The following is a 27744-nucleotide window of genomic DNA, read 5'->3' on the forward strand; positions in this document are numbered from 1 at the left end:
GCACTTCTCATTACTGTAATTACACAGCCATTGTTCTTTGACAGGGAGGAAATGTAAAATTACAATTTAGGCAGTGAAATTGTCATTTGTAGCAATAATTGACACTAATAAAATGATTTTTCCTTCTTTCCCCATGGAACATATGCTAATCAAAATGTGAAGTATTAAAGATGACACTAACAGGCGTGATAAGCAGTTAATGAAAGATGGGAGGCAAGTGGGACAGTAATAGACATACTCCAGCTAATAAGTTCCTGTTCATTAGAGCATACAACTGTACCCTCCTCCTGTCTTGTCTGTTTCTTCTGACTGACAGTTCTGACAGCCTTTCCTGTCAAAGGGAAACTTTTGACCGCATGCTCAGATAAAACGTTAATAATTCACAGCAGCACTAAGCAAGTTATAAGCCTCTTTATAAATGGATCAGTAGTGTACTATTATTGGAGGATGACATAAGCCTCTACTTGACTCTACTTAAAAATAGATGACACTGTCTATAATGCCAGCATTTTGATGACATTTTCTTGAGTCTGGGAGGATGTCTTCGCTGCGTCTCGCAATGTTGGTGGGCTGACTCACACAGAGTGGAGCAGAGATGACAGGCTTTGATCTCTCCCCCTCTGTTTCTCCAGCTTTTTTCTGTTCCCCCAGCGGACTTTTACATATGTCGACCCGCAACCACCCTGAAAAAGCAGAATGAAGATCCATGAAATGAGATGACAAATACTAGGCTGTCCTTGTGACACGGCAAATGAAAAGCCTGATGGAGAGAGAACAAAAAAGAAGGCGGTGCGAGGCAGCCTAAACGGCGGACTGTAATGAGAAGTGTGTGACTTCTGTTCACTACTGATGGCCATATTAATCTTACTGCAATAAAATCTGGTCAGGCATTCACAACGGGAGGACACCAAATGCAGCTTAGGCCCCAAATTGCACCCTGGAGGCATGTTACCCTTTTAAAAGAGGATGGGAAAGTTCTGCAAAAAATCCAGAAAATAGCACCTGTGTTACAAGTAGACGGGCTGCCGGGAGGGCTGGAGGCAAGTTATCTGTAACCCATGCAGCTAGGGTGGTGTCGGAGGGCTGCGGGGAGATCAGGAGTGGTGTTTTTTGCCATTAGGACTGTAGCGATCTGGCATGCAGATGAGGGGAACTCTCAGAGATAATCATGCTTACACTGAATTCCCTCATTACCTCTGAAGCTCAGCCATGGGCAAGAGTCCAAGTCACACAAAAATACGCATACTGCACGCGCTCAGAGAGTGAGAGCTCCCAGAGTGAGCACAGTATGAACACAGGCAGTATGTTGATCATAAGGATCTAGGAAATTAGGCTATTAAAGTCAGCCTGTTGGGATAACACAATGTTCAGGGTAATAGTGCAATGCATGTTTTATTCTTGAAAATATTGAATATTAAGACTCTGAAGGGATTTTATATGATTACATGCTCAACAGATCAATGTTACGTAAAAGCAAATTAATTTGTTCAGCGTCACCTATTGTTTCCCTCCACATGATTCTGCTGAAGAAGCTCTGAGAAATCCCTGACATCCCTGGCTTTCACTTCTCTCTGCTTCAGCCTATTATACAGTTCAACCCTGCTCAAAGTCACTTCAATTATCAGTATGATACTGTGAGTGCCTCTGGTCCCAAGAGGTATTGTAATAGTACAATGCTATAGATCCGATTTAGATCTCAGATCAAAGATGTTACAATTTGCCCAAACTCTAATTGGCGTCAAGTAAAAATAGACTTTTTGAACTTCCTCTGATCTTTGTCAGTATGGGCCAACAGCAGATATAAATGGTGACAAAGTTCAGTAAAAATGGTTTTTGTTGCTTTTGGTTTTTTAGACACACTAACTTGTGCACGTATGCCGTTTGAACTGTACAGCTGTCTTTTGGAAATACCTGCTCATGTTTGATGTCAAGTGGAAAAAATAGCTAAACAGGACAAACATGTTTTGAGGAATTTGAAAACACCAAACAGATCCACTGCCATACATTCTCCTAGTGTACAAGGGCTCATTCAATTAAACACAAGAGTTTACGCTTTCCATCTAACAGTATTTCACATTTTTAGTTAAGTCTTGTTTGACACATTTTTCAAAAGGAAATTTTGGAAATGTTGCAACAGGGAAATACATAATACCTGACGGGAGCATACTGGCAAATAATTCACATAAATTAAAGAGGCTCACTGTTGTCACAGTGCTGTGATACTGACTGGAATTTGTGGGACACATACCAGAACTAATTGGCATTTGTCACTCTTTACTCAGACACCTGTGGATCCCTGCATGTTGTTAGCTAGTATGTTTACAAGACGATCAAAGTTGGATGTGATTGCAACATGGTGAAGCCACGCATTGCTCTGAGTCAGTCTGAAACAAGCTCGCCCTAATACTGATCATCACTCATAGACAAATTTAATATGCAAATTCAAAGCTGAAAGAGGCCACAGTGTAAAATTATAGACATTTATAAACGTCTAACCCCCATAACCCCATTTTATTACAGTCTTTTCAGGCACACAGTTACTAATGTTTCTTTGTCAGTTCCAGCAACTTTAAAAGAGTAAAAGGAACAAATTCTCTCAGGCCCTCCTACCAAACTGTCAGCACCTCGTTCATCATGATGAAATAAAGCAAGCAACTGTTTTTCTGCATAATAGCACAGAGGGAAGTTTCTCTAAGGTTAAGCACTATTTTAAGAAACCACATGAACTTTGAGGATTTAAACTTTGTGGTCTATTGTATGTGTATCTGTGTATATGTTTCCTCATAAGTGTAAGCTTAACTGCATGAGTGAGCTTGCGTTTGTGTGCTTGACTCCGTGAGAGGAAATGCTGCCAACAGAGATAATAAAAAGTTTTGTCAGGTGTGTGTGTGGATCTGTTTTATGTTTCTGTGTGTGGGTGTGCATTATGCAAATACCTATCTGGTATGAGCGTGAACAGGTAGCCAATTGGAGTGGGATAAGGAAGTTAACAGGATAAAAAACCCATTGTGGTGGGGCAGCACCTGCAGTTTCTACATGCTTCTGTTAATTCTAAGCTTTCGTTAGCAAAAGGACTCACCTTATCTGACTTTACACTCTAGTAAACTACGGTGTTGGAATCTCAGGAGACTGCTGAAAGCGGATCTTCGCGAGACCTCTAACAGGTCTGGTCAGACTCCATTCTACTGCTCTGGTAGGCTGTCACACTGGTTCTGGATAATCAGCACTAATGACTGGTTGCAGTATAATTAACCCGAAGGCTCAAAGTGTACTAAGTGTACAAAATCCTAATAAGAATTCTCAATATGCTTTAATATGCTGATGTTTTACCTTGTTTTAGTGAGGTTGGCTGTGCATGTGGTATTTTCATTTCACAGTTTGTCTCTTGTTACAATAATTTTTAGCTATACATTGGCTACATTATCTGTTTCAGTCATACAGGACAGGATTTAAAGACACTGAAAGCTGTATTGTGTAATTCACAAAACTTAAACTTTAAGAGGTTCCTCTTTGAAGTTAGCATTCAAAATTGTGCATAAACCCTAAACTTAACTATATTTGTTCACATTTACTTTGAAAATCTGAAAAATCTTTACAAATCAATTTTATGCAATAAAATACAAAATTAAATAAAAATTAAATACAAAATTAAGAATAAAGACAAATAAGATTTTTAAGTTACTTTCAGTTATGTTTCAGTGCTACCACAAGGCTTTGACTCTGACTTAAAGGGAAAGCAGCCAGTCTTGTCAAGAGCAGACAAAATGTTCATGTTAACTTATTCTTCAACTGTTGCTTGTGTCCTTGCATCATGACATATCCAGTGCAATGATTTTTCTCTGTGACTTGGCCGACAGCATATTGATTCATGACTGTGACTTGAATTGCTGCGTGGTAGTTGTATTGACAGAAACAACTTTCTGTTGCAGAAACTACTCTCTTGTTAAGATACGTGCTTGGCACTCGTAGCACTCATAGATTGAAGATAAACACATAAGAGATTTGGGCTGATTGGCAGCTGATGAGATGTTCTGCTTTGATATGACGAATGTATACCTTATCTTCTGTAGAAATCTAATTCATAAATCTTGGCTTTTGTTTGCTATAAAACTGTTTTGCTAGGTCTTTAAAGCGATAAATTTCTCTAACTGTATGCAGATGTGTTATCCTGGCGACTCAGTGTTTACTGAAGAAATGTGTGACATGGCTTGGAGCTATTTTGTTTATAACCTACCATAAAACTGCAGCCAAGGTTTTCTATGGAACAGTCAGAGTACTGTGTACTACACTGTTTAATGTGTAGCCATTTAAAACGGGTATCTCATCTGCTAGCCTTTCATAGTTTCATTATCACGTAGTAAAGTGTTGTCTGTATATTACATATACAGACAACACTTTATTTCTTTTAACAACAGCAGTATTAGCTGGACGTTTGGATTTCTATGTCTGCCTTATGTTCTGAGCATTCAAAGGAAATTTCAGTGCAACAGTAATAGAAAACCAGATGCTGGCATTGGACCATCAAAGATATGACTAAGCTATTGTGCACATGCAACACTTGTGCTACCAAAACAGTGGAGGTGCTGAAATTCAGACTGACTTTATTTACATGGAATGCAAATATACTTGTGGTTACATTTGAAACATGTCTTTATTTACTTTTTATATGTGAACAGCTCACCCTTCAAAAGTAACTGCACCTGTGAATAACGAGTCCTCAGTGAGTCGATATTACGCTAATAAACATCAACTCAATGGCGATATAAGCTGGTGTACTGTAATTGCATCTAATGATTAAGCGGAGTGTACCTTTCTGTTAGTCTTCTGCTACTTTACTTCTTCAAGGAAGACGCTACAAGCAAACCAAAAATATGATTACACCACTGAAGAACAAATAAAATTCATGTTTTAAGCTGGGTAAAAACAAATAGATTAGACCTTGATTAAAATACAAAACCCAACAGACCCTTTCTTCATAACGAGTACACAACATGCCCAACCTGCCACCTGTGCTGACACAGAATAAGTTTGTTACCACGCTTTGATGGTAACAAACAATCAGACCTGTATTTGATTTTTCTGCTGAGATTCTGACACCTGTGGTTACCACAATAACAGCAAGAAGAATGTAAAAATAAGGGAAAACATTTCCAGAGCAGCTACTTTCCAGATGGCAGTTAGCTCGAATACACTGAATACTGCTACATCAGATATGTGAAGCAGCAGCTGCAGCATTTGCTGTGTGCATTATTAGCACGTTACTTTAGCTTTGATGCAATGTAAAGAGGACAGCGTCTGTGCTGACATCCTGTGAATCTGTTGTGCTTAAGTAAAGTAGATTCAGTCATGCACGAGATGTATACATAATCTTTTAATATGGAATATCATCGTCGAGGTCAAAAGTTCAATTTTCTTTACCTTTATCTATGCGAGTATGTGTGCATACATGAGTGACAGATTATTTTTGAATCTGTCTATACAGTAAAGTACTACCCTCCTGCCTCAGCCCCTGGGCCATGGTACATCTGAGCATAGAAGTAGCAGTATGAGTGTAACTACATCCACCACCCTCGACAGCCAGGTGACCAGTGCATGGGGCCCTGCTAACCCCTATCCTGATGGTGAGGATTATTGCACACACTGACACAATCAGAATGAGGCCTACTGTATTCTTATTCCTACTCTTATACTCTGAAGACTCCAGTTCACTCAGTGGTTACAAAGCTGCAATTCAAAATGTAAATAATTCAACAATTAGCAGCTAATGTATTGTTCACCTGGAGAGCCCAGAGCTCTGAAACACAAGGCGTGAATTAGACATACCCAGCTGAGAAATAGTTTTACAGTAAATGAATTTGCTATTTAATTGTTGACAAATACCTTTGCTTGTGGGAGTTACGCTTACCTCATCAGATACACCTTTACAATGAAACTAAATGAAGTCACTGTTAAGTCTAAGAAAAGAGCAATTATGTCTGTGCCTGCAGGTTCATTGGTGATGGCTGGTTACACGAGCCGTCTGTGGCCTCATGAGTCCCAGCCTCAGTTCTGGAGTAAGTACCAAGTGTGGGAATGGTTGCAGCAAGTTATGGACATGCACCAAATTGATGCCTCCAGCATCCCATTCCAAAACTTTGACATCGATGGCCATCAGCTTTGCAGCCTAAGCTACCAGGACTTCATCCGTGCAGCTGGCAGCGTGGGACCCATTCTCTTCCACAGCATCACAGAGCTCAAGTGGAGCGGTACGTCTAAAAACTCTGGGAGAGAGGTTTAAGGGGCAGCAAAGGAAGATGATTAGTGCCAATAAAAAGAAGCTGGGTGATCCGAGTTGTGTCTGGAACGAGGTCTTGATGATGAGTTGTTGAGAACGGATCGCAGAGCTGGTCAGGGGGTCGCACAACATGCTGCTGTAGAGCAAAGGATTGCTTAGAGCCAAGGAGATGATGGATTTGTTGTTTGCTCTTGCTAGAATGGGTTTCCTAACAAAGCACAGAGGGGGTGTGAAGCTGAGAAACAGGCTGAGAATTGGTTCATCCATTGTTTTTTAATTAGAGTTTTTAAACAAACTCAAAAGGTTTTTCTTTTTTCTTTTCCTTTTTTGTTTCTTTGGCCTAATCCTTCATATATTTTTTTTTTTGGCTTATACCTGTTGCAACTGTATGTATAGCATGTGGCTAAATAAGAACAAGAAATAATACAAATTTATGTAAATTACACGAGCAGACTATATTTTATCTAGCAAATAAAGCTAATACCTTTTCAAAAGTAGCACCAATAGATCTAGCACAACAGGTTTAACCCTGAGGTTAAAAAGAATTTCGAAGTAAACTGAACCAAGAGAACAGTTCTGCTATTGTTGTAACCAACTGTAAGAAACCAGCTCAGTTTCTTGAGATAAGGTGTCATATTTTAATACATCAAATATTGTTCTCACACTGATTGTGATCACAGGGTGTTATTGCTATATGAGTTTGAAGTCATTGGTGGTTATTGGAATTTAGAATACATTTCTGATGTTACTACTTTTTTTGGTCAAAAAAGGTTTGTCGGTGCTTCTCTGTTGCTTTTCCCATTTCTACTGAGACAGCCGGAAAATGGGAGAGAGGAGTGCAGAAAGTAATTTGTTGACCAATCCCTCAGTACTAGCCATTTTGAAAATAATGAATGTACTGGCTCTGTTTGCTCTGGAAATACAACAACATCTTCTTGTTTGGGCTTGTAAAAAAGTGGCTGTATATGCCATAAATTACCATGCTATACAAGAGATTTATTGCTAGGTAGGCTGGAAAATCTACCTAATATACATTAGTTTGAACCTAATAGGGTAATGTCTATTAATAAGCATTATGACTTAAATATTAATTTGCAATTTATGCTTATATTTCATTTATTTTTCCTTCTTTATCTCTGCACAGGCCAGTATCACGTGGATATAGGGCAAATGGAAAGCAAACCTGAATGTAAGAGTCCTTCACACAAAATGTTAGCCAAAAACACAAACATCAGCATTATAATGGATACATTTTCCTGTTCATTGTACTCGTTGTGTTATTGTCCTAATTAATCCTGGTTCCTACCTATTTCTTTCACAGTAGACTTCTCTTGTCCATTTCCAGATGTCAGCTATCCACCTGGAGGTACTGCTGTGATATTCCTGTTATCATCTATTCAAGTTTTATTCATCACAGACAAAAAATATTGACTTGACTTCTTTTTTATTTAGAAATCTATGACCCCTCGGTTCATCCCCTTGCACCTGTTGCCTCTCCCAGGGCTCCTAGTCCAGGTGAAGATTTATTTGTACTATATAGAGAGCAACAAACTGCGTAACTGAAAATTATGTTTCACAAATAATAATCTCTTTCCCAGATATCAAACGATCTTTCACCCGTCCACATCCAGTCAAAAAACACAGTAAGTAATAGAAAAAAATCTTTATAAATGAATGCCTTTTATGTAATTTTGATATTTATTAAACAACCACTATCTACTTTTTTGTTGTTTTTACCAAAGACCCAAGGGGGACCCATTTGTGGGAGTTTATCAGGGACATTCTACTGAATCCAGAGCGAAACCCAGGACTGATCAAGTGGGAGGATCGGACAGAGGGTATTTTTCGTTTCCTAAAGTCAGAGGCAGTGGCACAATTATGGGGCAAGAAGAAAAATAACAGCAGCATGACTTACGAGAAACTAAGCCGTGCAATGAGGTACAACCCCTCACAGCTCTCGTACATTATTTATTCAAATATAAACCTTATGTTTGCATACAATAAACACACAATCACAATTAAGATGTTGGGATGTTGTTTTTCTCAGATTGGTGCTGTCAGCAACAGACAACAAAAACTTTTGTTTGAATGACCATGAATAAAGATGAAAACTTGTACTTTGTGCTTCTATTTGATGCATTAATTCATCTCTTTGTGCAGGGAAGAGTAACTGATGTTGCACCTGTTTTGACTCTTACCTTAACAATAGGTTGTTTGTTTTCTTTTTAGTACGTCATTTGTTCTGTTAGTTGATTTGATGAAAGAATGACACAGTACTGTAGACTGCTGAATTCTAAATAGGTTATGGAGAATATTACATGCGTAAATAGGTGTGAACAAACTTGTGTAGGAGTTATTTTTTAAATTAATGGGGTGCAAGAATTTAAACTCTGTCTGAAATGCAAGCACAAAGCTAAAGTAGCACAAGCAAGTATATGTATGAAGTTGCCAGTCTTTTTCTAAACAGAAAGTTAAGAACAAGTAAACTGTAAACTGTGAGGTAGCCCAAGGTGATAGAACCTGAATTGTCAGTAAGTTTCCTGGCATTTCCAGCAAATGGCAGATAAGAACGCAAAGAATCTTTTGCATTTCAACTGTCAGTTGAAATGCAAAAGATTGGAAATTATCGGAAAGTACTGCGGATTATTTTGAACTGACTGGGGGAAAATGGAGTGAAACACAAACAGCAGTAATATTTTACTTAATTCAGTCAATCCAACTAAGTGAAATATGCAAGACTTTTTTTATACATATGTTTTTCATAATCTAAAATTACTTGATATGTCCGTCCTGTCTTTCAGATATTACTACAAAAGAGAAATCCTAGAACGAGTAGATGGCCGCAGGCTGGTTTACAAGTTTGGAAGAAATGCAAGAGGATGGAGAGAGTCGGACAAGTGACGGTTTCATTAATTTATGTTTTATTTGGTGTTGTGTGCTTAATGCTTTATTATAGTTTGCATTGACTGTTTTTGATGACGACATGTCTAAAATGTTTTTCTGTCTGTTTTTTTTTTTTAATTTTATTTCAATTTATAACTTTGTTGTGATACTGCACTGAAATATTCTTTACTGTGCCTTAATAGCAGTCAAACCTCAGATATGGTCACTTAAAATCTTGCTTTAAAAAGATGAAAAAAATGATAATAACCAATTTGTTAAAGAGTTTTCAGATGTTTCTTTTCAAACAGATGCTTTTTCCAAGTACCAAAAGAGCACATGTTGATAACACATTCAAAACACATGTGGCAAAGCAATGTATGTAGCATGTTTTGACACTGATACTGTGAAGTGTACTTACGAAAGGATGATTGTTCACTGCTTAAAAACCAACCAAAAAAAGAAACAATAGTAAGAAAATAATAAGGCCAAAGCACGTCACTGAATACATAAACTATAGAAATATTTACAACGTAACAATATGGTTTGTACTATTTCATACTTTACATCCATTGAACTGTCCAGAAAGTGTGTAAATGTTTGTTGATATTACAAATAAAGCTTGTAACTGTTTTTATTTCATAAAACTCTTTATTTTCCTGAATTCTGTGTGTAAGATCTGAATGTAAATTAAGAAACTGAAATCCATCCATCCATTTTTTTTAACTGCTTATTCAATTCAGGGTGTCAGGGACTGGAGCCGGTCCCAGCTGTCATTAGGCGAGAGCAGATACTCTGGACAATCACACTCGCATTCACACCTACGACCAATTTAGAATCACCAGCTAACGAGCATGTCTTTGGACTGCGGTAGGGAAGCCAGAGTGAGCCCGAGCAAGCACAGGGAGAACATTCAAATTCCAAATATAAAAGCCCCAGGACCTGAGGCTGAATTCAAGAATTTTAGTTATATGAATCAGCATTAGACATTTACAATTAATTTAGCATTTGGCTTCAGTCTAATATGCAAATTGCAGTTATTCTTGCCCAAACTTGAACAATATTGATGAGCTACAGAGTGCTGTTTAGATCCACAAGTGAAAGCCTTGTTCCCACTAAATCTGTTACAAGCTTGACTCTGAAAAGCCATGCACTTAAAGATAGTGCTGGTAGTTACTGCTTTATCATGACAGTGTGAAATGCCACACAGTTAATTGTTTGCCACTGTGTGCCGTAGCTGCCAAGCTGGTTCCTGCAGGCAGCAGACAAATGAGAGGGCCTTGATGGCCAGCAAGATAAAGGCAGTGCCAGTAAAAGACTGCCTTCTTTGGCTTGCATTTGCAAGCAAATCCATTGCTAATCTTCACTTTGATTTATCTGGCTTTTGCAAGCCTTCTTTACATATTGATGACTGACACCATGTTCAGTCGTTATCTTTTGCACTTTCGCACTGCGCCACACATTGTTTTCAGTTTAGTCACTATTCTGTCTCATACGTATGCGTCATAAGGCAATAATTGCATGTTGTACACTGAAAGACAATACATGGCCTGTTCTTAAAGTATAATTGTCAATAGGTTGTGATCAGAACTGATGGAATGCATGAAAGATAAACAGAACACTCCTTATTGGTGAAAAAACAGTAGAGGCGTTTCAAGGATGGGTGAATGAATTAATGTAAAGTGGTACAAACAGAATCTTCCTGATTGGACTGAAATAATTGCTAGTGATTGTCGTATTGTTGTATTACATAAAGTAATGTAATTCAAACTGAAGTGTTTATTCATCAAATCCCATTGTTTGTTTTCAGAGCTATTATCAAGAAATCACACTCTATAGTTTCTCTGGAGCTGATCTTGTTACGATCCATACATACATTTGAAATGTATACAAAATCAAACCTAGTTGTATTTAAGGCTTGATGTATACAAAGTTAGATTGTACATGATCCTTAAATAGTGACAAGAAAATGTCAACTATGGTTAAAAAAAAGTATCAAATCAAGTGTCAAAATCAGTTAACAGAAATTTTTTAAAAAGCAGCTTTGTGTCGTAACATCCGTTGTGAAGTTTCTAAAATTTACTCCTAACAAATAAGACACATATAATTAAAGAAGAAAGAAATGATAATGAAATTAATCTGTGCTGTTTATGTGACAAGAAAATTTCAGAATTAACTAACAAAACTAATGCTTTGGATACTCATGACGAAAAGTCCAACTGTCAAGCAAACACCAAGGCAGATATTGAATTGTGTATTATGTAACCATTACTGCATTTGCCCGTGATAACATACCAGTAAGTGGTTTACGGCAAATTAAGGCTCATTGCACATGAACGCTGATATACTGTATTACAAAGAGATGAATCGAGAAATTAATGAATGTAATGACCAGAAGCACAGGAATACATCAACAGCTCACATTTAGCCTTAGTTTGACTTTGTAATAATATTAAGCATATTATATCACTGCTGTGAGCTGTGATAAGACAAGACTTTGATGTGAGTCACTGAAGATGATTGAGCAGTTATGCAAATGTTAGACTCACGTAACCTCTGCAGACAAGAGCATGATTTTCCTAACAGACCACTGCCCAGTGATCACAAATCATAGCTTTACATACTTCTGATACTGTGACACGAATAGTGCTGTATGTGACTGAATGGCTCTCAGAAGCAAGCTGCACGTATGACAAGGCAGCATATCTGACGAATTCAAGAGAGCACCGTTAAACCAGCGTGACATGTATTTACAGGACTTGATTCTAAGTCATCGAGTGCTGGTAACGAAAGCATTCATGCAAACATGCGCCCAAACCGGTTGTAACAGATCTGGGAAGGAAGAAAAAACACATTTGCACCTGAGGAGATATTTAATCCATGTGCCTCACTTTAGCACTTTGAATTCTTGTGTGAGTTTTTTGTTTGTTTTTTGTTTTTTTTACAGACATGCTATTATAATAAGAACAGTCCAGACAATTGTCTAGGAAGATGACAACAAACTCTACGTGGGGTAGAATTATCTAGTGGCCTCCTTGTTCTGATTTATTAGACAATGGCTGCCTTTGTTTGGCCAAAAACCATATGCAATACCTCCCCACGAGTACCTTTATCTTTTATAGTTACAAAATGATTTTCTGATTTGAATAAAGGGTATTTTATTATTTAAAAGGGAGAGCATTAATTCAATCAGATAGATGCAAGAGGAAGAACAGGGAAGTGATAAAAGATAGCCTAAGCATGGGCATGAGGACAGCAAGATGTGATTTTATGTCTGCATCCCATGCCAATAAGTGGGGCTATTGTGTTCTCTCAGTGGATACACTGGCTCAGCTTATCTGGGCCCCTTATCATTTTTGTCTCATACTCAAATGGACCTGTGAGGCGTCCAACCCAACACTGTGAGTTGGACAGAATAGTGCTCTGTTACTGATGCAGCTTTGCTTTTGGGGGGTAGGGGCAGGTCTATCTAGCAGTTTATTACCCATTACAAAATGACACACTAGATCATAGTCTTATGATAGGGAAGGAAAGTAGTATTTAAAGTACTTGTGAAGAATGAAGAATGAAGAAATTAAGTATTTTGTTTTTTCTTCTGCATTTGCACTAAACAAAAACTAATTCTGAAATGACCTTTGTTCATATTTTTTGCTGTAACCAAAAACATGAGGAAGTATTCATGAAAATGCACAAATTATTTGTTTCCAGTATGTTACGAAGCCAATTTCCTTTGAAGATTTTGGAGTTCCCATTAATGTTTATTTCCTTGTCTGCATTTGACAATTAATTGAAGCTGTAATTTCCTTGTTTCAACCCCCTCCCCCCCTCCCCCCAAAAAAAAAAAAATCAGGTAGAATTTCAATGTCAAGTGTACATTTTTTGCATAGAACATGAAGGTTAAACACATTAGGGTTATATTTGAAATGTGTGATAATGTTTTTTGGCGTGAAATAAAACATAAAGTTCATTATTTCAGCTGGTTGTTAAAAATGTAGATTGCAATTGAAATAACGATTTTATTGAAGTTAAAGTCACAAGATTTCCTAAACCCAAACACAATGCTCATTTTTCTTGGTTTGACTGAATTCTAATTTTCCCTTATCCTCAGTGAAAACAAAGTTCGAAAATAATTTGAACATTAAAATATTAAAAGCATATAAACCAGCTCTACCACTGCTGCAAACCCAAAGCAGCTAAATAAAACCGTCCATCATTACCTGTGTTATTTATATTTCATGTTAAAATCTCATGAAAATAAAGACTGCAGGATCAAATGTTCACACTGGTATTTACTTTTTTCCCAGAATACTCACGATACTGTCTTGGACACAGTTCGTTATCAGCAGCACAACTGAGATTGATGACAGATGACGATAAAGTTCCGGATAGATATGACATTTACTCATTTTCAAGGCTTGTTTTCTTTTTAGACAGGTTGCATTTTACAAAAATCTATTGTTTTCAAAAAGTTGCAGTTTAGTAAACTCTGGTGTCTTCATAAATGTTTCCATTCAGTCAAAATTGTGTGTGAAATAAATAAATATACTAAACAGATTAATCCTAGGCTATATAATATTTGTGCAACAGTTTTTTGTTTGTTTGTTTTTTATGTAATTTTCCTATTGAGCCAAAAAAAGATTTGCCTCACTGCAAGATCTTTCCTGGTTCCAAATGTGCTGCATGCATGTTCTCTCTGTGCCTGTGTGGGTTTTCTCTTCCTCCCACAATCCAAAGGCATGTGCATGTTAGGTTGTGATACACTGACCTCTCCAGCGTGTACCCCACCTTTTGCCCTTTGACAGCTGGGATAGGCCCCAGTCCCCCTGCAAGGCCTACATGGATGAAGTGAAGAATCTGGCATCATGGTGCTAGGATAACCACCTCCAGCTGAACATCAGCAAGACCAAGGAGCTGGTGGTGGATAGCGGTGTGCGGATCGATATTGAAATATCGATTCTTCCGATACCAGTAATTTATGTTCTAGAATCGATTCTCATATTAAAATATCGATATTTTAGTACTCTGGGGTAAATTTGTAATTTTTACAATTAAAAGGAACACAGTGGAAAAAAACTATATCATTCGGATCGTCTAAATTGGAAGGAACTACTTCCTCTTACGCCTTTCATAGTCATATGCGAAACACGGCTGTATAAATGTGTTGCAGACCCTGGCATGCGCACTCACAACAAAGGCTGAGCGTAAACGGAGTCATGTGTGAACATATTTTACCTCCACAAACAGCCAAGACGCGGTTTGCGATACATGTGGCAAGACAGTGAGGTGTTGTGGCAACACCACTGACCTCGTCAAACACCTCACAGTAAATCATATCACAGAATATGATGAGCTTATGTTGAGGCGAACTGAAGAGGAGGAGAGGGACAGGTGCTGCTAGGGCAAGACAGACGTCTCTTGCGGAGTCCTTTAGTGCTGCAGGCAGGCAACATGCTCAAATAGCGCACAACTTCAGGTTTTTTATTTCTATATGATAATTCTGCATCATTAAGCAATAAGAACAAGTAGTCTGATGTCCTGTAATCATTATGAAGCTATATTATTATATTGTTATTACAATTACATAATGCAATTATAAATTGTATTATGAAATACAATGAAACATTAAGTTTTTGTACAAAGTATCGGTATCGGATCAGTATCTTCAATACCAGCCTGAATTTTACTTGGTATTGGATCAGAAAGGAAATCTGTGGTATCGCACATCACTAGTGGTGGACTTCAGAAGGAGTAAGCATAGAGACTACAAGCCCATTATCATCAACGGAGCTCCAGTGGAGAGGGTACAGTCCTTCAAGTACCTCTGTGTCCACATCCCCTCAGATCTGACATGGTCTGCCCATATTCAGGTCCAGTACAAAAAGGCTAGGCAGCGCCTGTACCACCTACGACAACTGAGGAAGTTCAGGGTCTCTCCAGAGACCCTCAGGACTTTCTGTACAGGCGCTGTGGAGAGCATCCTCACACAGAACATCATGTCCTGGTATGGGAACAGCTGTGTCAAGGACAAAAAAAAATATTCCCATATCATGCCTGATCCTTCTGACTTCATTGCAGCACAACTTTAACACCACACTCACACAATGTACATGCCCAAATTTTGAACTGTAAATTTCCAGATTGTTTTATTCTATTTAACTTAATGTATGCAATTCACTCACTTATTGCACATAATGTCCTCTTTGTATATATCTACTTACTTTACTCTATTTTGCAGTCGTGGAGCATATCAGGTCACATTTCACTGTGTGTTATACTTGTATAACTATATGCGTGACAAATAAAAGGATCTCGAATCTTGAATAAGCAGAACAAAAATGGATAAAGAAACATTTTGAATTATATGTCCTTATGTATCTCATGTATCTTTGAATGTATGTTGGTAATATGTGTGCAATTTACAATGCATTCATTACCAACATTCTTGTCTAAAAGTCTCTGAGTTACAGAGAGAAATACAAAACCAACAGCACACTCTTCCATAATGACAACACTTGTTTTTATAGATAAATTAATAAATGGTTTTGTTGTGGTAACGGGAATGAATTTGTTCTTCTCAAAGCCTGGCTCTGCGTACATATCTCTCCTCTTCGATATAGTACTAACAACAACAGCAGTTCAGCATGAGCATCGACCCTTTTCATTCTTTAACAAAGTACCTTCACAGCAGAGGGCAGTAGTTCACTGAGTCTATTTAAAAGGGACAGAACTACATTGTAAAGGCACTTGAAGGACCAATATAGGTAAGACTCTTGTTGCCTGATCGTTAATGTCTACACGAGCTTATAATACATTTATCACCGGGGTAAACGGGGTTTTTTTTCATTAGTCCAGTGTTTGCGTTTAAACATTTTTCTGCGCTTCATTTTTTCTTTTAAAAATACGGATTTTATGGTAAAAAAAGGGCTCTGTCCTTCTTCACCCCACCCCCTCCTTTTTTGACGTCAGGCATCTGTATGGACACGTCTCGCCGACGGAGGACGATAACATGGCGGCCTCCTTGCGTTTGGGTCGTCAGGGAATGTTATTTGGCCTCAGACTGAATAATTTTAATAAATGTTTAAGGTCGACAAACCAATGGCAAGACCAAGTCAGACACTTCTTTCAGTCGCCATGGGTACTCGGTAAGTGTTGACAGTTTACCAGGTAAATGGCTGTTGCCCTTTCTGTGCTGACAATAGCTGGCATTTGCAATCGTCACTACCCTTTAATGATGCAACGTTACTTTGCTCTCGTTTTGTCAGGGCATGACAAATAGCAGCGGTGTTGGTAAATGAGAGGGTTGGCATGAGTGTTAAGCGAAAAATGTAATGGTTATTTTTTGCAGTTAACTGTATGGAAAGCTGCTAATGCCGCTTTCTAAATCACTTGGATTATCTTGCATGTCTCCAACCAGTCTTATTTCTCTCCCTGTAAGCCAACTTGCGTTATCAAAGCTGTCACATTTGTAGCAGTATCATTATATGTTTAAAAAAAATAAAATAAAATAAAAGAATATTAGCTCCAAAAAGTGCTAACAGTGAAGCGTCAAGGAGGAGAAAGAGTGAAGGTAGATGAGTTTAAATACGTAGGGTCAAACAACAAAAGCAATGAACAGTGCATAAGAGAGGTGAAGAGAGTGTAGGCAGGGTGGAGATGAGTGTCAGACGTGATTTGTGATAGTAGAAAGAGTGAAAGGGAAGGTTTACATGATGGCAGCCAGACCTGCTGTGATGTAAGGTCTGGAGACAGTGACACTGACTGAAAGACAGAAAGCAGATTTGGAGATGCTAAGATTTCCATTGGGAGTGCAAAGAATGGACAAGATTAACACTCAGTATATCAGAGCCCAGATTGAGCGCTTTAAGTTAAAGAGGCGAGACTGAGAGGGTTTGGATATATTCAAAGAAAGAATCATGGATATGTTCGGCAAAAGGTCTTGAATATGGAGCTGCTTGGCAGGAGGAAAAGAGGAAAGACCACAGAGGATGTAGTGAAGGAGAAGATGCAGACGGTTGGTGTGACAAAAGAGGACGTTGGGGATAGGGTGCTATGGAGGCACATCTGTTGCAAGAGTGTAAATGTGGTGTATCAGAACTTTATTTAAAGGGAGCTTATTGAGAAACCTTAAACTAGCTCCTTCAGGATGATGGTGCTTTAGGGCACTGGCACTTCACTATTTGCAGATTTGAAGAGATGCACTGAAGCTGTTCTGGTGGAACTTGTTGTCCCCATGATATGCCCATATGCCCATGATTCCTGCGCTTAATTAAATTTTTTTTTTCCCCGTTGTGACATGTAAACATGTCAGTAATGAAAATAAAATGTTCAGTCCCAAATCCAGTCTGAGTATATGAATTTGGAAAGTTACGCAGATGTCATTCTTTGTCAATGAATCTTATCCAGAAATAAAACTGCCCAGTAAATGTTTTGGGACTTTAAGCATGAAGAAGATAAAATGTAAACAGACAGGTTTTCTGTTTTTGAGTACTGAAGCAACACGTATGACATATAAATACACAGCTCTTCCTTACACATCTCCAAAGGTTGATTCTGTTCATCTGGACGTCCAGATGAACAGAATCAACCTCTGGAGATTTACTTACCTGGATGATTGAGCATGCATCAAGATCTTCCTTACACACTGAAGTTTTGCACCACTGCCGAACATACAGCAGGTGGCAGCAGCACACAGTTTGGCCAGAGACCATGTAACATGAAACCAAGGCCATGTTACAATAAATAAAAACTAACACACCAAGAATTTGAATAATTGAATCCCCAAATTATTTTAATTTTTCATTTCTTTTTTAAATTAAATGTATATAGATTTATAGTTATATAACTGACTAACTCGGCTGCCTGACTTTTATTATGTAAGATTAATTTAAAGTGTGGAGTCAAATGGAAAGGGTTTGTTTTTTTTCTTAGTTTTTGTTTTTCTTTTACCTGTTTGGGTTAATCTTGTTTACTGCTAACAGAAACTTTTTTTTAATATATGTGTCATGCATTAAAAAATTCTATTATAAATGACTGTATGTGTGTGTTGTTCAGTGAACATAAAGAATGTGTAAAACAAAGGGCTATTCATTTTAAGTTGTACCTTGTTTGAGCTCTAAACCTTATTTTTGTTGCTTTCAGCTTTACTACCATATGTAGTAACGCCATTATCTTGGATTTATGTTTTCTTCTGGCAGCCTGAAGCTCTAGTGTGAACTCTGGCCTTCTGTGTGACTACAGATGGTGACAGTTGGGGACCACAATGATACAAATGCCCTTGCAGGTTCTGGTGCGGTGTCATCCAGGAGCACAGTTGTATAAGTGACATGGCAACATTTTCATGGTACCGCTGTCAGTTGTGCTCTGCTGCAAGTTGAACATACGGACCCCCAAGGGCTTTGTTCGAGCTATTCAGTGCTACTTCTGAGCATGTTACTTGGTGCATTTTGACATTCAAATATTTTAGATGAAATTGCAAAACCTTACTGGAAGGGGTAATTTTTTCCCTATTCTGAAAGAAAGGGGGGGATTTTTGTTTTAAATTTAAACCTAATGAAACCCTTGACATTATGTGCCGTCGTAAATCATATGCTATTTTCTTTCTCTCCTCTAGGCGTCAGTCCACTCAAAGTGCAGATGCCCGCACTCTCTCCTACCATGGAGGAGGGAAACATAGTCAAATGGCTGAAGAAGGAAGGTAAAGAAAGCACATGTTGACAGAAGACTTTATTAGAAAATTTAACAGACACTCATCACACATTTGTACTGAGCTTCTTTGACAGATTTTAAACCTCTGTGCGTTTTAATGTGTTATCCAAAGGGACAGATGCTTCACTTTTCTTGTACTTGTAATATCCTCCCCTGTAGTGCTTATGTAAATTGAATCCTCAGTTGGTTTCCAAATATATTCAGTTCTTAAAGTAACAGAGAGAGGCCTGAGAAATGGGTCACCTGAGGGCCTCTGGTGGCTAATTGGCTCAAGGACCATGGCAGTCATTATCAGTCACTGTTTAGCAACTCTGCATAGCCAGGATCCTTAGCCACACACTCATTTATCAAGAGGCCGGATGCTGAATTCTGATTGGCTTCTCTGCTGTGTTGCTATGTGCTGTGACTTGAGGTTAGATGTGAGTTTGTTTGTGTGTGAGTGAGTAAGAAAGGTGGAAGAAAAAAAAAACCAGATGAATTATTTGAGAAAAATATATCTACAATACTACTTTCTTGCTTTTTAAAAATGAGTTTATGGGAGACTGATTAAAAGCACTCAATTTGCATAAGATAATATGTTCAATTAATCAACAGCTGCTTGAACTGATATTTGAACAGGATCTACCTGAAAGGGTCAAATGAATCCTTTATCATTTTTTTTTTTCAGCAAAACATTGAAACAGTAGTGAGAAGGTTCAGTTTAGGGGAATTTATTTTTACAGGTATTCTTAAGTGAGCCACGACATTAAAACCATGTCTACTATATTGTTTACAGTAGTGTGCAGAAATCACACTGATGTAGACGTCTCCAAAAACATATTCTCAGACTTTACATAGTTAGGTGCAACGAACTATTAAAGCGTGCAAAGCTGCATGGATGCACACTATATGAGGTGTGCTATATTTGTACAATTCTAACAAGCTTGAAAGTCAATATTTGGATTTTGAAGGATTCAAAGCCAGCCATTCAAAACAGTGCTAACCACTGCAGCACCCTGCTACACTAAACCTATATAAATTTGAGAAATCAGATAAGCTGGATTTGTGTACTTTGTTGCCTCTGCATCACTGACAGTCCTGGTTGTTGTTAATAGATTTTAAGCTTATCCTTCTATATACCATTGTAGCTGGTGAAATATTGCTTAAAAGGTTTAAATTTCTGTGGACTTGGCATAGATGTTTGCTTGATTAGACAGATCAACTAATTAGATTTTGATGTTCGAGGATCACACTCACTCTGTTCATAACTCTAGAATAAAGTCCTAATTATGACAGTACACAGTGTTTAATAGGGTAAATGATTAGGCGATTACATTTATATCTAAAAGGTCACATTGACTATGACATCATAATGTCCTGAAAAAAACATGCTGAAACTTGAATGGTGGTAGATGAATTCTTCAGCAAGGCACAAGGCTAGTTTTGTCATTATGTCCATTGCACTCGAGTAGAGCAAAGGTGAAAATGCCCAGGGTCACCTTTTTTAATCTTTATTTGTGCACATTGCACCTCACCCCAGGGGTCATGTGGTGTTAAAACCTCATACCAATCCAATCTGTATTAACTCTCAGGGGCTTCCAAAATCAATACTCCCTCTGCTCTCCCAACCTTCCCCCATTTCTTTCCACCTAAAATTTCCTTAACCTACCCTGTTTTGTTTTTGTTTGTTTTTTTTCTTCCTACACCTCATCCTACCTGAAATAAATCCTATACATTTAGAAAATTATTTGCAATTTTGCAAAATATTTTTTTAGGCTTCCTGTTTTCAAAATTTGCTACATTGCCATGTTATGTGTCCTCTCACAGCTGATTAAAATGTGACCAGATATCAAATTTGGGTAACCCTTTTCAGGCCCCGGCCTTTAGGAAACCAGAGTGCAACACAAAAATGAACTACATTTTATAAACCTTATCTGTTCCTACTACTTCCTGTTATCACACAGCCAATAAGAAGATTCACTCATATTGATCCTGGTCTTGACTGTGTCCATGAAATTGATTGAAATTGACTGCAAAAGCCGGTTTTCCAAAGAACTGACAACATCAATTTGTTTCTGTCTTGACTGAAATACCATTTAAGTTGCAAAAAATTTGAATTTCTTAAGTATCTGAGCATTACAGAACCAGTGGTTCCTAATTGCTATCCTACTTCTTTGCAAATCAGATGATAATGTATTCCAGCTCTTTCATGAAGTGGACTAGTGAGAACCTACTGGGATAGCCAACGATCAACGACCTTCTATCAGACTTGCTGCATTTTCAGATCTCACATTCTTTCCCATGAAACATTGATTGGTTCTTTCATTTGATATGTAAGCTGGAGGAGAAACTTTTTTGCATAACCTTTTTCTTCTTTCAGTGGAATTCCTTCATCTTTATGCAACAAATTTGTTCTCTTTGTGTATAAAGTGCGATTCAAAGTGCTACTGATGATTGTGATTCATGCATTCATGATAGAATGAATAAGCTGCACTTCCACAAAGGTCCAAAACACTCCCAGAAAATATAAAATTTGGTGTTGAAATACCAAACAAGTATTTATTTTAATTTATCATCTGAAAGTTCTCAGATGTGTTTGTTTACGTCTTCAGGTGAGGCAGTGGCAGCAGGTGATGCCCTTTGCGAGATTGAGACTGACAAGGCTGTGGTTACCATGGAATCTAATGATGACGGCGTCTTGGCGAAGATATTGGTGAGTGAGCAAAAACACACATGGTGCTGTTCTGACAGAGATTATTAGAAAAGGGAATTTATTTACAAAGAGCAGGCATTCTTGGGCCTTGGGTAGGGTTTTCTTACATAAGTTATTAAGTGGAAGGTCTGAGGATGTGTTTAGATGTGTGTGCAGTTCTTAATGTTATGTTATGGAATCATTTAAATAACGCAGGATATCATCTTTCAAGGCTCCTTCATTGACTTTGCTAATTGCCTGTGCTTGTTAAATAGCTTTCTCTTTCCAGTGACAGCAAAGCTTTGACAAGGTGCCTTTACTGACAAATATTTCTTTCTTTCCATCCCCCAAGTCTGCTAGCTGTTTGAATTTTTAATAGGCTGTCAAAGACCAAGCAATCAGTTGTCTTTCATCAGTACTACACCACATGTTTTTTTTTCTCTAAGAATGATGAAAATATTTTATCTCTATTCCTTTATTAATACATGTTTGCGATTTAATGACTTTGTGCAAGGGGAATCTGAGGTAATTTCCCTATAATTTCAGCAAGATTTGCCTTAATTAAAAAAAAAAATTAGGAATAGCGGTTGGGTATTTTCTGTGTATGTTCCTGTAAATGCACAAAAGCCAAAATATTGCTTCATGTCACAAAGAGTGCCTTATGTAATTATTATACAAGATGTTCTCTGGCTATGTAATTTTAGACATGCTCAAGTTGTAATGACGCCTGGGAGCAAGAGGGTTCAATATGGCAATGTGTTTGAAACCACAACAAAAACAAATACGCAGCCAGTTCTCGCAAACAAATATATACACAGATACACTGACAATTCAGAGTATACGATACACTAATTTTTCAGTTATAAACCTTTTACATATATATATGTTTTCATTTGGTTGCACTTTTTCACATTCACTTACTCCATCCTTGTCTTAGCCACTGTGGGGATGAAGTAGTTTCCATAGCAACCATCGAAGAATTGGGGGTAGGGGCTTTAGCTGGCGGAGAAAGATGGTCTACATTAGATAAGCCCCCAAGCTTTCGTTCTCTCAGTCTGTGACAAAGAACATGTGTATTGGAAAAACCAGCAAACTTTGGTGCCGTTTCAGAGATTTGTATTTTTCTCTTACATGACAAAAAAATATGGCACTTTGTCAGGGTCAGAGTGCATTAACGCCTTAGAAGTGTAATTGTGACTCTCCAAACACACCGTGGGTTTCTAATTTATAGACTACAATAATTACCTGCAGCTGGTGCAATCCTGTACGGACTAAAGCTGACATGAAACTTGTGCACCACAGGGTTTATTTATGGGGGTCAAGTACTGCTATGGCACACTACCAATTTCCAGCCATCAGCCATGGATCCTGCTCGTGTTATGATACTGAACACTAGCACCGTGGATTACTGCATCTTATTAAGCGCTTACTGCTTTGCTCTACCCTGACCCTCGCACTTCAATCCTAAACTTAGTCAAGCGTACAATGACCCATCAACTTGTGAACTAACAAATATTTTTGAAGATAAATTCATGTTGGTCCCCTGTGTTCAGCAAATTGAAATAAAAGTTCATTAAAAGGTGACAGAGGGTATTTAAAAGTTGATTAGTTGGTGATTAAGACCAAAAGTAAATTGCAGGAAAGATTTAGAGGAAGATTCATGAATCAATGAATTGATAAGGATGTCCAAACATTCTGCAGAGCTAACCTGTCAAGTTTGTCATTTATCACCCCTCCACATGTGTGATTTTTATGTGAAAGAGCTTAAATTGGACTGTCAGTCTGTTTGATAAGTTGAAAGATATAACTGCCATCCTCTTTTTACATTATCTATCATGCTCTATTGGTCAGGAGCAAACCTTGCCTTACTAACTAAACAAAACTGTCTCATTTTCTCTGTTTTTGTGTTCCTTTTCCAAGTAAACTGCTCATACACTGTATAATCAGAGGGTTCTTCTGAGCTTTGTGTTCATCTTCTTCTGTACACTGTGTATGCCAGTATAGCCTATAACAATTGAAAAACAGACCTGAAATGGTCGTTATCAGGTAACGTATGTAAAAAGTTGTACAGCTATAGCATCCAACAACTGTTATTCTGAGATTATTGTCAATAAGCTGTTGAAAGTCTCAAAGGGCTTGTATTGTTGTATAAAAACATTATGTTGAAAGTTAAGCCTCATAAATGGTCTGGTTTTGTAATATCATTAGCCGTGCTGAAGGTTTCATGAGAGGTCTCTTAAGGACACTATGTAAAATTTACACCTTTTTTCACTGGGCAGTAAGAATAGTGAGTGTAACGTTTCTGCAAAATCCTAAATTGCTGCACCATTGTAAGCTGTAGACATGATTGCTATGTGCTTCACTTTTTTCGCAGATAGCTGACTTGTTTTTTACACAGTTGCCATACAAAGAGAAGTAACTAAAACGAAGAAAAGTAGCCTGGATAATAAAACTTGATTTGTGATATTGGGGATAAAACGTATACATGTGAGTGTACTCTCACAGCTGTGGGAAACCTCCCTGTGGCAATTATGCAATCTCTCCTAGTAGAAACTGTCACAGTCGCATTAGATTCAAATGACTTACCTGACAGGCTCTTTAAGCTTCAAATAATGGTGCAGATTGCAATAAATTTCCCATCTGGGACATAAGAGTTATAAAAAGTGATTTATTAAATATGGTTATTCCCAAATGTGGTCTGAAATAAAAATGCCTCCAAATATATGTAATAGAAAAATTAGCCACAAAATAACTGTCCATGCCTGACCACTGCAACTTTCCATACCATCTCTTTAATAAGTCACAACAGCAGTGTTTCTTTGATTGCAGAGATTTGTGGGTCATAAAGACGACATGAGGATATAAAAGCAGCAAAGATTTAGAATTTAACTTGCTTCCAGTGGAGATGGATTTTTTTCGGTTACCTTAACTGTATGTAGATGAGGTTAGAAACATAATTTGCACTTCCCATAGGTTTTGGTGTTTCGTAACTATTTGATGGCAGTGTTGAGTGCCACACCACCGCAGTGCACGAAGCACAACATATTTATTGGGAAACCTCTTTACATATTACCTCATCTTTCACCTCCCACTGGCCAGCAAGGGCACTGTGGGGTCACTAAATATGAAGAATAAGTCACGCATAGGCTTAATGCACACTTATATAATGCAAAAAAAAAAAAAAAATACATTTTTAACCTGTCATTTAAGGATTATGTTTTCCTTTAAAACTTTAATGTTTTAAATGAAACTTTAATGTTTTACCATATGGGGCAGATTAGTAGATGTGAGTTAATATTACTTTTTTTTTTTTTTTTTTTTTTCTGTTAATCCTACTTTGATTTTGCAAGCCTAAAGGAGAGGGGTGGATTATGTTTACAATGTTGGCATTATGATCATAGATTGCATTATTTAATTATTATAATTTTTAATTATTTTCTTTAATGACTATTTATTGTTCATCTTTCTTTTTTGCATTTGGTCAGTTTTTTGTTTCCCCCCCCCCCTTAACTTACCCATGATCTTGTTGGATATTTAAGTACAACAACATAGGTAGTTCTTCATCCTCCTGATTGTCCTCATCAAATTGTGCTACATGTTTAGGGGCAGCTCAATAAGGACATATGGTTTGAAATGAGATCCAATGCAGTAGTTGAGCACACTATGTTAAGCTTTGGCCTTTCATTTAGACTGATCAATATGTGAGGAACAACACCTTACACAGCCGCGGGAGTAGGAAAAAGCTTGCTCTGGATTTGGCTTACTTCATAAGAACATGGTAAATCAGTGGTTGACAGCTTTGAAGAGCATAAGACACATCCTCGATGAACCTATTCCAGTAGATGTTGTTGTCACTGAGAAGGTGGCGTCATTTTCAAGGGATCCTCTAATAATTCCTGGCAGGTTCATCTGTTCAGTTACCAGAGGTTAAGTGATGAATGTCACTTTCCCTTTATCTATTTCAAAATAGCCCTTCACCTGTGTTCTAGCAGTCTCGGCTGTAATTATGAAATTATTGAACCAATTTTATTAGTACACCTCTCTCTCTACAGATGGAAGAGGGTAGTCGCAACGTGCGCCTTGGCACTCTCATTGCTCTCATGGTGGAGGAAGGGCAGGACTGGAAACAAGTAGAGATCCCCTCTTCAGATGCTGCACCTCCATCTGAAGCTACACCTGCTACAAAAGCAGTTGCTACCTCGGTTGTGACCTCTTCTGCTCCCTCTCCACCTTCTGCACCAAAACCAGTCACATCAGGACAGTGAGTGTCACTTTCATGTTTTTTTTGTTGTTGTTTTTTTGCTTAATCAAATTACATCTGTCAAATATTTAGTTTAATAAATCTGATGTAGAGTCCATAGACCTTTATTCACTCTACAGAACAATCCTTTTTAACCCCTATTAGTTACATGACGAGTTTTTCCATGCGCTCAATGTGCTTACACAGTAGGCCATTGTGGTTTCTAGCACTCCAATTTGATCAAAAGTAGATAAAGTGATTCCATAGCCTTAAGATACATAATGAATGAATGAATGAGGTTATCTTTTCTTGTTTAGAGCACATTGTGCTGGTTGGATTGGATTTTGCAGTATCTACCACCATGTAATATGCTGAATGAGATGATCTTTTTCTGTTCACATTTCAGAATGTCCCTATTTACACAATAAATACTGTTGTAAAAGGCAAAGGAACCACTCCCTGACAAATGGAACTTGTTTTGCAAACATTTTTTGCTGAGCACATTCTCATATTCAGATTTGTACTTTGCTAACATCACTGTGGCAGGGCCTAAAAGTTCAAGCATGGATATGCTGTGCAGAAGTCTTGTCTAGAGTGGAAAACAACATTGACAGTTAAAGACTTTTTTATGCATTATTTTTTTCAGTATAAGTAATTTTAGATGTGAAGATTTTTTTTTTAAATTTCACTAAAGTTATTCTGTACATTGTTGCATTAGTTAAGTGAACCATATAACTGACTGTGTCTATAGAGCCCAAACTGTATTATGTATTAGCTGATATATCAGTATTGGCCTTTATAAAATCTGATAAATGAACAAGTAAAAAGTAAAACAGAGATGGGGAAAAACATAATTCAGTCGTCATATTACTGGTGATCTTGCATAGTTTATCCACCAGATGGGACTCTACAAATTCCCTGTTGGCAGCACATTTCTGTAGGCAGAAACAGAACAACCAGCTCTTTTGAGCAGAGCGCGCTCAAGGACTCACGAATAACTGGACATAATAAATGTTAGAGAAATTTCTTTATCTGTTCATGTTTTTGTGCTAGAAACGAAAAAATATTGACTGATATGTCAGAAGAAAAATGTTAAATTACTCTATTAGTATTGGTATTGGGTAAGCTGTCCCATGTAAAACTCATTTGAAGTTTCTCTGCAACTACCTTGAAGCTACCAGATGAGGTCTTTAAAACCAAAAGTTTTGCCACTCTCTCGTTTTCTTTTCCAGGTTACGTCTGAGCCCAGCAGCACGACACATTCTGGACACTCATGGTTTGGATCCAAAACTGGCCACACCCACAGGACCTAGAGGAATAATCACAAAGGAGTAAGTGCCTAAATGACACAAGTTTTTGGGGGGTTTGTTTGTTTGTTTTTTTCACTTAACTGGCTTAACTTTCTTTGGTCTTTTTCTTTTCTTTTTCTTTTTTTGCAAGATATATCATGCTTAAGCCAAGCATATGGGATATATACCTTCCTATAATAATAAACATCTGTGCATCAGTTATGCTGGAGGTTGTAAAAAGTGCAAACAAGCTGTCAGGCTTATTTATGGTGGCAAATTTAAGACTTTTTTTTCTTCTTTCTGTTGAAGGTTCCAACACTATAGGCTATAACTGAATGTAATGTCATATATCACATAACACCCTTATAGCTTATGTTTTAATCTTTGACTTACGGTTGTTTGAGTGTTTGCACACAAACTTTGAGTTGGCCAATGATTATTATGTTTGCTAAAATCTCTATAGATTCAGATGCTAGACATAATCACATGCAGGTCAGTCTGAAAGTTCAAGAGTTTAAAGCAAAATTATCAGTCTCAGTTTTTGCATGCACTGTACTCTGTTTACGCTGTTAGTGATGTATCAGCTTAAAAAGGATTGTTTGGTATGGTAATCAGTCACCATAATATTGCAGAATCTCTAAAGGAAGGAGATGTTAGAAGAACAGGTCAATGTGGACAGTAATGT

At 37.7% G+C, this 27744-nt stretch overlaps 2 protein-coding genes across 2 annotated transcripts in view; both read left to right on the forward strand.

Moving 5' to 3' along the window:
- The first annotated feature begins 5545 nt into the window (after nucleotides 1-5545).
- Nucleotides 5546-9175, forward strand: ehf (ets homologous factor). Its single transcript, XM_063481196.1, has 8 exons — nucleotides 5546-5621; nucleotides 5988-6245; nucleotides 7419-7463; nucleotides 7596-7640; nucleotides 7727-7789; nucleotides 7873-7917; nucleotides 8017-8212; nucleotides 9076-9175. The coding sequence occupies exons 1-8, from the start codon at nucleotides 5546-5548 to the stop codon at nucleotides 9173-9175; spliced, it is 828 nt and encodes a 275-aa protein (XP_063337266.1).
- A 6964-nt stretch (nucleotides 9176-16139) lies between these two features.
- The window catches only part of pdhx (pyruvate dehydrogenase complex component X), a 28245-nt gene continuing 16640 nt past the window's right edge, over nucleotides 16140-27744 (forward strand). The window contains exons 1-5 of the mRNA XM_063481197.1: nucleotides 16140-16296; nucleotides 18765-18848; nucleotides 21451-21551; nucleotides 25583-25791; nucleotides 27003-27101. Coding sequence (XP_063337267.1) covers nucleotides 16161-16296; nucleotides 18765-18848; nucleotides 21451-21551; nucleotides 25583-25791; nucleotides 27003-27101 — 629 coding nt within the window. The 5' untranslated portion in view covers nucleotides 16140-16160. The remainder of the gene's footprint in view (nucleotides 16297-18764; nucleotides 18849-21450; nucleotides 21552-25582; nucleotides 25792-27002; nucleotides 27102-27744) is intronic.

The sequence above is a fragment of the Pelmatolapia mariae genome, linkage group LG7 (genome assembly GCF_036321145.2).
Source record: "Pelmatolapia mariae isolate MD_Pm_ZW linkage group LG7, Pm_UMD_F_2, whole genome shotgun sequence".
Lineage (NCBI taxonomy): Eukaryota > Metazoa > Chordata > Actinopteri > Cichliformes > Cichlidae > Pelmatolapia > Pelmatolapia mariae.